This window comes from Physella acuta, unplaced genomic scaffold (genome assembly GCF_028476545.2).
Source record: "Physella acuta isolate Inbredline_101_S28 unplaced genomic scaffold, ASM2847654v3 ptg001284l, whole genome shotgun sequence".
Classification (NCBI taxonomy): Eukaryota; Metazoa; Mollusca; class Gastropoda; family Physidae; genus Physella; species Physella acuta.
In genome coordinates this window covers 555,699-565,698 of record NW_026732799.1, presented here as the reverse complement: position 1 = coordinate 565,698, position 10,000 = coordinate 555,699, and the positions used below count along the sequence as shown (strand labels likewise).

Here is a 10,000-nt window from a genome sequence, read left to right as displayed (position 1 = left end):
TCTTACATATTATGTACATCATCAATTGGTACTGCTGTATTTCCGTTATGTTATATTACATTTTACATAATCAATCAAATATCGACCAAGGTGACCGTTGTTGTGTTGTTGACGTAACAGTTGGTCACGTGACGAGCGGTGCACGTGCAGCTTGACCCCAGCCTGGCGCGGATCTTCTGCAGGTACACCACGCTGCCCTGTGACGTCACCGTGACGGTGCCACACCGGACCGTGACGCTGGACACCGCGGGCAGAACGCCAGTGACGGAGCACGTCACCGTCACCATGCTGACGGCGGTGACATGCGCAGTGCCGCTAGAGTTGAACTTCTGGTCGTTCACATAAAGCTCTGGCGCCGACGTGGGGGGTTCTGGAACAGGATGTGAGAACCATTGGAATACTCAGACAGATAAGATGTTTGAAGCATTGGAACACTCAGACAAGACGTGAGAACCGTTGGAATACTCAGCCGAGAACGACACAGTTACACCTTAAGCAAGTAGTAACCAGCTCTATAGAAGTAAACAATGCATTACGGATAAATTACGTACCTTTCACTATAAATTATTCTTGGAGGCAAACAGTTTCAAGTTCACCCCTTCCCCACCCCATCCCATAAACTTACCTCTATACACTGAGCTTAAGATAGCTGTGTATGACATTAAACTTACCTCGAACATTGAGCTTAAGATAGCTTTGTATAACATTAAACTTACCTCGAACATTGAGCTTAAGATAGCTGTGTATAACATTAAACTTTAAACTTACCTCGGAAAATGAGCTTAATATAGCTGTGTATGATGTTAAACTTAACTCGAACATTGAGCTTAAGATAGCTGTGTATAACATTAAACTTACCTCGAACATTGAGCTTAAGATAGCTGTGTATAACATTAAACTTACCTCGGACATTGAGCTTAAGATAGCTTTGTATGACATTAAACTTTAAACTTACCTCGGAAAATGAGCTTAATATAGCTGTGTATGATGTTAAACTTAACTCGAACATTGAGCTTAAGATAGCTGTGTATAACATTAAACTTACCTCGAACATTGAGCTTAAGATAGCTGTGTATAACATTAAACTTACCTCGAACATTGAGCTTAAGATAGCTTTGTATAACATTAAACTTACCTCGAACATTGAGCTTAAGATAGCTGTGTATAACATTAAACTTTAAACTTACCTCGGAAAATGAGCTTAATATAGCTGTGTATGATGTTAAACTTAACTCGAACATTGAGCTTAAGATAGCTGTGTATAACATTAAACTTACCTCGGACATTAAGCTTAAGATAGCTGTGTATAACATTAAACTTTAAACTTACCTCGGAAAATGAGCTTAATATAGCTGTGTATGATGTTAAACTTAACTCGAACATTGAGCTTAAGATAGCTGTGTATAACATTAAACTTACCTCGAACATTGAGCTTAAGAGAGCTGTGTATGACATTAAACTTACCTCGGACATTGAGCTTAAGATAGCTGTGTATAACATTAAACTTACCTCGGACATTGAGCTTAAGATAGCTGTGTATAACATTAAACTTACCTCGAACATTGAGCTTAAGAAAGCTGTGTATAACATTAAACTTACCTCGGACATTGAGCTTAAGATAGCTGTGTATGAGATTAAACTTACCTCGGACATTGAGCTTAAGAAAGCTGTGTATAACATTAAACTTACCTCGGACATTGAGCTTAAGATAGCTGTGTATGAGATTAAACTTACCTCGGACATTGAGCTTAAGAAAGCTGTGTATAACATTAAACTTACCTCGGACATTGAGCTTAAGATAGCTGTGTATGAGATTAAACTTACCTCGGACATTGAGCTTAAGATAGCTTTGTATGACGTTAATCTTGTGGCAGCTGTTGAAAGCCATGCAGCTAAGACTGAGCTCCCCGGGGGTGGTGAGCCTAGCCTGGTGGGTCACCCTGTACGTGCCGTCACTCAGGTTGCCCAGGAACAGGTCGTAGTTGAAGAGCCGGCTCCCGTTACTCGACATGTGGAACCACGGCTCGGGGTAGATGGAGGACGCTGGGACCTCACAGTAGACCGTTGCTTCCCTCGGCTTGCCTGGGCAAAGGTCGACGTTGTTTGAAGTGGCGTTGGCCAGTCTTAAGGAGATGGAACCTGGGCCATCTGGTGACAGAGATGGCCAGTCTTTTATTGCAGTTCCAACCTAGTATCTGATATTTGAGAGCTACCCACTGGTCGATTTGGGCTACCTACTGGTCAAAAAGTGCCACCAAATGGTCAATGTGTGCTACCTACTGGTATAAACGTGCTACCTACTGGTCATTGTAGGCTATCTTTTGGTCAATGTGTGCTACCAACTGGTCAATGTGTGCTACCTACTGGTCAATGTGTGCTACCCACTGGTCAAAAAGTGCTACCTACCAGAATACTGTGTCTTGAAGACCAACTGCTCGGGCTGTCCAGTGGAGATGGCCTTACACACAAACGTCTCATTACGAACTGGGGAGAGGAAGTGTTGGTTGAATTATAGGCATGTGAGACGTCATACTAATAGGCATGTGAGACGTCATACTAATAGGCGTGTGAGACGTCATACTAATAGGCGTGTGAGACGTCATACTAATAGGCATGTGAGACGTCATACTAATAGGCATGTGAGACGTCATACTAATAGGCATGTGAGACGTCATACTAATAGGCGTGTGAGACGTCATACTTATTGCAGTGGTTTATGTAAGTAAAGTTCCCTTTCAAACGTGACGGTCTATAGGGCAAGTGAAGTAGAGTTCACTTGTTTCTGTGACCTCGGCATATGAAGAGATAGTGTAGTCAGCACTATGCCCAGCCGCCTTTACTTTCCCTAACGTGAGTTAGGTACCCATCAGAGTTGGGTGGACTCAGGGACGGTCTACTGATTTGAACCCGGATTTAAACTCGAGACTTACAGGTTAGCAGTCCAGCTCTCTACCGCTAGACCACTCCGTCCCCCTAGTGGTTAATGTGGTTTGGACAAATATGTGGAAATAGCAAATTCATAATTAGGTAATTAAAATTAACGAGCCGGCCCGCGGCAGAACATACGCCGCTATTTAGTTGTTGTTTTTTCTATTTTTCAGTAATTCATAATTTGTTAATTCGAAAGTACCAACGCTGACACTGACATTATTTCTTTAAAACACTATAAGTAGCTCGTTAAAGACCATAACCCCCCCCCTCCCCCCTCCTCCCCCCCAACGTTTAAAATCGTTTCAAACTAAATTATCTGCCCCTAATAGCCGTCACTAAACCCGACTCCACGAAGGTAAACATAGCGTGAACCATAGCTCACTAAGACCATGTAGGGGTGGGGATGGTAGGGAGCGCTTTTACAGCTTGTTTTCTGGCGTCTCCCAGAAGAGAATTATATATATAGATATACAATTGAACTAAAGAATATTAGGGCTACACAACTAGATGAATTTTTACACAACTTGATGAACTTGTTCATAACTTGATGAACATGCACATCATTAGATATGAATTTAGACCTCCTCACCTGACTTAGACGCCGGAAACTGTACAATGAGCTTGGACGTGGTCTGATTGGTCGCCATCTCCTGATTGGCCAGTTTTCCTTTGGAGGTGTACCACGTGACAGTTCCGGTAGAATTGACCAGGTGACAGGTGCAGTAGCCGTAGGCTTGTATCAGACAGGAGGAGCCTTTTTCCCAATACTGCCAGTCGAAACAGTTAAAGTCCAGTACTAGGCTCGCCTGCACTGGAGGGTGAGACAAACTTAATGATAGACAATACGGATAAAAATATTTGTTTTATTTAACACAGTTATGGGTGTCTAATAAATTCAAATAGCAGCACTGGCTGCCATGGAAACCACGAAAACACGAAAAGGCGTGAAAACTAACACCTTTTCAAACCACTATAATTTTGTTACCATAAGAGATTTTTTAAATTTGATGAAAGATTTAGATTTCTCAAACCAAACTATACATTTCTACGTTTATTCATTGCGATAGCTCGTACTTATTTTTTAATACAAATTTTTACGTACATTTATGTACACAAATTAGGGGAGGTGCTACATAAATATCAATATTTCCTAAAGTATTGTAGTAAACTTAATGTACAATCGTAGTTTGGTAGGTGGTATAGTGCTGAATGCACGTGGAATGTTTCAGTCTTGTATAACAAAGTGGTCCAAAGCGTTAGCGATTTGAATGTTGAATTTTGAGTAAAAACAAAGTTGAGAAAACGTGAAAAGAAGGGCAGAAAAAGGCACTGTGCGTTTCCTCTTATAGAACACAGAAAAAAAGTCTTGTTATGTGTGGAAGAACCATTTGACTAATTAAATACGTAGGGATTTATGTTGTAAGTTTGAGACAGATTTTTCTATGTAAGAAGAAAATATGTATACAACAGGTAATGAATTTATGACTATTAAGTATTACACATCCTATCCATCGAGTGTTATTCTCAGAACAGCTATCACCAAACCAGATTAAGTTTTGTTTGTTAGACGGTCTTCTCACTTCAATAAAATGTCTGTCCCTACTTAACAGATTGTAGCTTACACAAGTTTATTGCCTTTTAATAATAGCCTACTACACAATCCTGGGTATTGCGCTTGATGCTAGACACGCCCCCATCCCACACCTCCCCACCGCTGGATAGTGCGTTAATATCCAATTAGACATAGATTACGGATGTTTATTGAACCGTGAATAACACTTCCCTATAGATAGCACTATGTTTCCGTATAAGGCCTAAGTGAAAGCTTATCAGCTAACCCATCTAGTATTTTACATTAGTTGCTAGCAAACCCTATACAGAGCGAAGGGCATACACATTAACACGTGTCGTTTTAAGTTCCGATTTAAAGTCTGATGAACGCGTTCAAGCCTATCACAGCATGCCGTAACAAGATTATAAACTGGTCGTTGGTTGAATAGCGAAAAGGGGATGAGGGGAATGAAGAGGATTGTAGAAAAAAAAGTCACAGGAAAAAAACACAGGAAAAAAAAACACAGAAAAAAAGTTACAGGAAAAAAAAGTCACAGGAAAAAAGTCAAAGGAAAAAAAGTCACTAATATATATTTGCATGATATTTGTTAATACTTGTATGTATTAAATATTTAGAGAGTGCAAATTAACTTAGGATTAATTAAATGTAATGTAATGTGTGTAGGCTGTATACGCATAGGAATTTTTATAATTCATCTAAAAATATTTAGTATGAAGTATGTAGATTGTAAATAGCCGCAGGCTATTTTCTGGTCGGCCTCTCCTCAGTAGGCATTGTCCCAACATATTTTGTGTTGTTGACGTTATGCGTCAATGACAGCCTTTGAACCTTATCGGCTTTCTGTTTGTTATGCTTTGTTATGTAATGAGCGTGATAAATGTGGGCAGTAAAGGTGGTTGAACTAAGCATAACTATTGTTGCCATGAGTTGAGGGCAGCAAGTCAGATGAACTTACTATTTCACGGTAATTTAATGTAGGTATTTAAAAAAAACACGTTGAAAACAGTGGACTTTGGAGCATTCTATTAAGTGCTACTAATCTTAAGTTTAACATAATTACAATCTACATACTTCATACTAAATATTTTTAGATGAATTATAAAAATTACTATTCGTATACCGCCTACACACATTACATTACATTTAATTAATTCTAAGTTAATTTGCACTCTCTAAATATTTAATACACAAAAGTATTAACAAATATCATGCAAATATATATTTGTGGCTTTTTTCCTGTGACTTTTTTTCCTGTGACTTTTTTGTGGTTTTTTTCCTGTGTTTTTTTTCCTGTGACTTTTTTTCCTACCATCGGGAGGGGTACCATGTTTCACATCGCAATAGAAGGATAACCTTAGGCTGCAGAAGTCCGAAATGTTCGGGTTAGATAGGTAAAGGGTATTAGTACAGAATTAAGAAATAAAAACTTTGAAGAGCAAATTTTTCTAAAAATCGAAAACATGTGTATCTTGTATCCTTAAAACTTGTTTGTGATACAATCTTTAAAACATGTTTGTGATTCAATCTTTAAACATGTTGCGTTATTAAATGCAATCACACGGAAGGCACCTAAGTAACGTTGTACAGATCATAGCCAGTGCGGCGCCTGGCTAGGACGGCGAGTGGAATACTTAAGAAAATACAAACTTTTAAAAACGTTTATAAATCTACCATTAGCTATACACTATTTTAAATTTAAAGATCTACTATCAACTTTAGAACGTGGTGAATTTACTAGCGAGGAATTTTAATTTTGTTTCGTTTCCTGCGAAAAACTGGCGTTGATTTCAATCTGCTTTTGATTACATTAAAAAATCGTACGTTTATATGGACATGAATCCAGGAACTAGAATATTTCTATTTATAGCGGCTTTATTTAACATTTGTGTTTATACTTTTTGTTCTAGTTCTGGTTGTTTTTAAACACTACTTCTTCTTCTTTTTAATTGTAATGTGGAAGGGATTTCTAACAACACAGTTACGTATTACACGTCATCGTGTTATGCGCCATATAGGTCATTGACTCTGATTTCAGCCTGCTTTTTCTTTCAAAATAGTACTGATACATACTTTAAAAATCGAGGTGTAAAATTAAGTATAAAATATCGCGCGAATAATTCTTACCTGAAACAAACAATGACGTCATTAAGACGGCCGCTTGGAGTCTGCTCATGGTGGCAGTCTGAAGTGTGTAACACCACTGGATCTTGTAACACCAGTCAACCGTGTAACACCAGTCACCACATTGAAAGTTAAATCAAAGTTTAAAACAGGCCACCGAAGTTGGATGATTTTATAGACCCGGATCTGGCTAGGGAGTGGGTGACGTCACAGCTTGCCATAAGGCTGGTTTGTTTGCCGTGGATCCACTTCGTTCCTCCGTCATTTCCATATCTCGACAGCTACCTGTGGATGTTGACTGTAGCCCCCTCACCTGCAGGTAGACTCCGTGTTTGTCAAGGTATGACGTCAGTGGTGTGAGACGTTGTCACCATGTGACGTCACATCTCACGAGCTCAATGTATCAATAGTCACCTGACATGACCTTGACTTGGTATTCATTGACTGATTCAGTCATGATGGTGTTTTGGCCACTGGTTATGTTGGCCATTAGGTTTGTAGGCCATTGAGTTTGATGGCCACTGGGTAAGTTGGCCACCGTGGTATACCATTATAATAAATGAGTACTGATGTATCTTGCAACAATAACAAAGCAGCACTTAAAGATCATAAAAAAAACGACAACAAATCGTTATAAATATTTTATTGAACTGAGAGATCTTGCATGCAGTCTGCAAGTAGAGCATAAAGTTATCTAAAAATTTAAATGTTCGCTATCCAATCACAGACTAGCTAGTAACTATATAACCAATCACATCGTTATATGAATGTAAACAATAATGGCGGTGAATATGACGTAAGAAGTGAACATGTATGCAACAATACCAAATTGAAATGAAACTATACAGTATTTTAAACAATGAGGAACTGTATCATAAAACACACGTTTAAAAAATGGAGAATTCTATTTATAGAACGATGAAAACTTTAGATAGAGCTTTTAAATTTGTTTTGAAACTTGCGCTAATTAGAAAACTTTGAATTATATAGCAGGGCTCTAGCACGTATATTTAGCTTGAAGTAAATATGCTCTATACATAAATGATAGTATGGCGGTCGGTTGTAGCGTTGTACCATTTTAGTGATGACATGGGTACCATTTTAGTGATGACATGGGTACCCTTTCTTGTTGATGTATGTACCCAAATACTGGCGATGTGGTTACTTCTATAGTACTAGAGTGGGTACTAACTAGTGGTGGTCGAAGCCGTATCTGACCATTAAATCTTGATATACTATGTTTGTCTTCAACACATTTAATTCTGTTGTTGAAGTAAGTTTAGAAATTAGTTGTTTAAGTAACAATTTACAGTTTTTAAAAGTCTAATGACGTGAGGACCAGAGCTATGGTACAATAGATGTGGCATCAAGGTGTTGTGTACACCTGTACAAGGCTACACAGGTGGACTTGGATGGGAGTGTACAAGTGCCAAATTGTACGTGTGTCAATATGTACAGTGTTGGTAGATAGACCACACATTCCACGTTATGCATAAACAAGTCTAATTCAGATTTGGATGAGGAAACCTAATTGTTCGTTGTGCTTTTGGATAATCTTTCACATGTCACAGTCAACAAGCTTTCAATGAATGATCTACCAAAGATCATTCCATGAGTGAACTATTACAGATCACACACAGTCAATAAGTGCTCAATGAATGATCTTTCAAAGATCACATAGACTGAATAAAATCACCCTGTATCTTTCTCACACCAGAAGATCTGGGTTCTAATCCACTGTGGACTGAGAGTGTTGGGATGGGTGAACGTGGTACCTATATGTGTGTCCATTTTTAGAACTATGTCCAGTCTAAGAGATTGTCTTAGGTTTCATGTAGTGAACACATAAATTGGCGAAGACCAATCTACCAAAAACAGCGAATCATGTAGTTAGTCAGACTATGCCTCCAACGACTTTGATCTTTCTAGCGTTTGTTAAAGTAAGTTAGTTACAGGGCAATACTTGTCTGACGATTGCTATTTTTAGTACACTAGGTCACGTCCATAAAGCTATTTAAAAACAGTAATCTTTCTTAAAAGCAGAATGTAACAATTTAGTTTTGACAAGTTATTTGGGAAAAGTTGACTGTCACAAATGGACTGACGAATCAAAAATGACAGGTCAAAAATTTAACATACCAAAAGATGAAAACAGCCGGAAATTACAAATGTTTGTAAAAGAAATATCACAATATTTTTTTTGTATTGCACTTCATCCCGCTTGAATCAACAGGGCAGGGGAACAACTCTTGAGAAAAATCAAAACACCGGTGCTATATATAGATATCACGTGAGAAATGTTCAAATCACAGCAGAAATAACACGACAACAACTTTTGCTTGGAATACTTTATCAGATCTATATTCAGATGAAAAAACTTTATCAGATCTATTTTTAGATCAACACTTTATCAGATCTATATTCAGATGAATACTTATTTAGATTTCTAATTATATTAATACTTAGTTAGATTCATATTCAGATGAATACTTAATTAGATTTATAATCATATGAATACGTAATTAGATTTATATTCAGAGGAATACTTTATTAGATTTATATTCAAATCAATACTTTATCAGATCTATATTTAGATCAATACTTTATACAAGATCCAAAGTCAGCTAAAAAATTATCAAAGACGAAATTGTTGATAGAACATTTTTATCCCCCCACTACACCCCCCTCTCCATTATGTCCCAAGTCTTTACAACAGTAGGAGCCGCTTGTACAGACAGCTCCTGAGTAACAGGAGCTATTGAGCTAAACTCTTAGCTCCCTAAGTTTACAACATATAATGCTGACCAACCAAAATGTCGTTGTACTTGTCTTCAACATGTCGTCTACTAGGGGTCAGAGGTCATCAAACTAGGGGTCATAACTCCAGACTAGGGGTCAGAACTCCAGCCTAGAGGTCAGAACTCCAGACTAGGGGTCAGAACTCCAGCCTAGGGGTCAGAACTCCAGCCTAGGGGTCAGAACTCCAGCCTATGGGCATAAAGCACCGGACCAGATGTGACCAAAAAAAAAAGAATAAAAAACAATATTTTTCAAGTATTAAAAAAAATCGTTTTAAATTGTGGTTTCGTAAAAAAGTTATTAGATTTCTCTCCCTTGAACGATTTTCATCAATTACAAAAATAGTTTTATGTTGTTAATATGTCACTTACAGTTCAAGTTTACTTCGGGAATTATTTTTTTTTACTGTAGACAAGTTGAATTTTGGTGTTCAAAATTGTCTTTCTAGCGGATATATTTGTCGCTCTATTTATAGAATAGTTAACACTGCCGTTTAGTGTTGCTTGTCACATAACCCGTAGGGCAATGTGACATAGATGTCACTTTGTGGAGTGTGACGGTCAGTCGTAGGGTCAT

The 10,000-nt window shown here is 38.0% G+C and overlaps 1 protein-coding gene across 1 annotated transcript; it reads right to left on the bottom strand.

The window, feature by feature from the left end:
- On the bottom strand, positions 1 to 6,761 carry LOC131958032 (uncharacterized). Its single transcript, XM_059322933.1, has 5 exons — positions 6,629 to 6,761; positions 3,521 to 3,742; positions 2,407 to 2,484; positions 1,825 to 2,148; positions 1 to 370 (listed from the first exon to the last, which is right to left on the bottom strand). The coding sequence occupies exons 1-5, from the start codon at positions 6,675 to 6,677 to the stop codon at positions 75 to 77; spliced, it is 969 nt and encodes a 322-aa protein (XP_059178916.1). The 5' UTR covers positions 6,678 to 6,761; the 3' UTR covers positions 1 to 74.
- Between the last annotated feature and the right edge of the window lie 3,239 nt (positions 6,762 to 10,000).

Bases quoted from the DNA above. Each gene is read 5' to 3' on its own strand.
- LOC131958032 (XM_059322933.1), bottom strand. From the start codon at position 6,677: ATGAGCAGACTCCAAGCGGCCGTCTTAATGACGTCATTGTTTGTTTCA. The intron at 2,485-3,520 runs GTGAGGAGGTCT...TCCTCTCCCCAG, and splicing joins GTTTCCGGCGTCTAAGTCAG to TTCGTAATGAGACGTTTGTG. The intron at 2,149-2,406 runs GTAGGTAGCACT...CTCTGTCACCAG, and splicing joins CTTCAAGACACAGTATTCTG to ATGGCCCAGGTTCCATCTCC.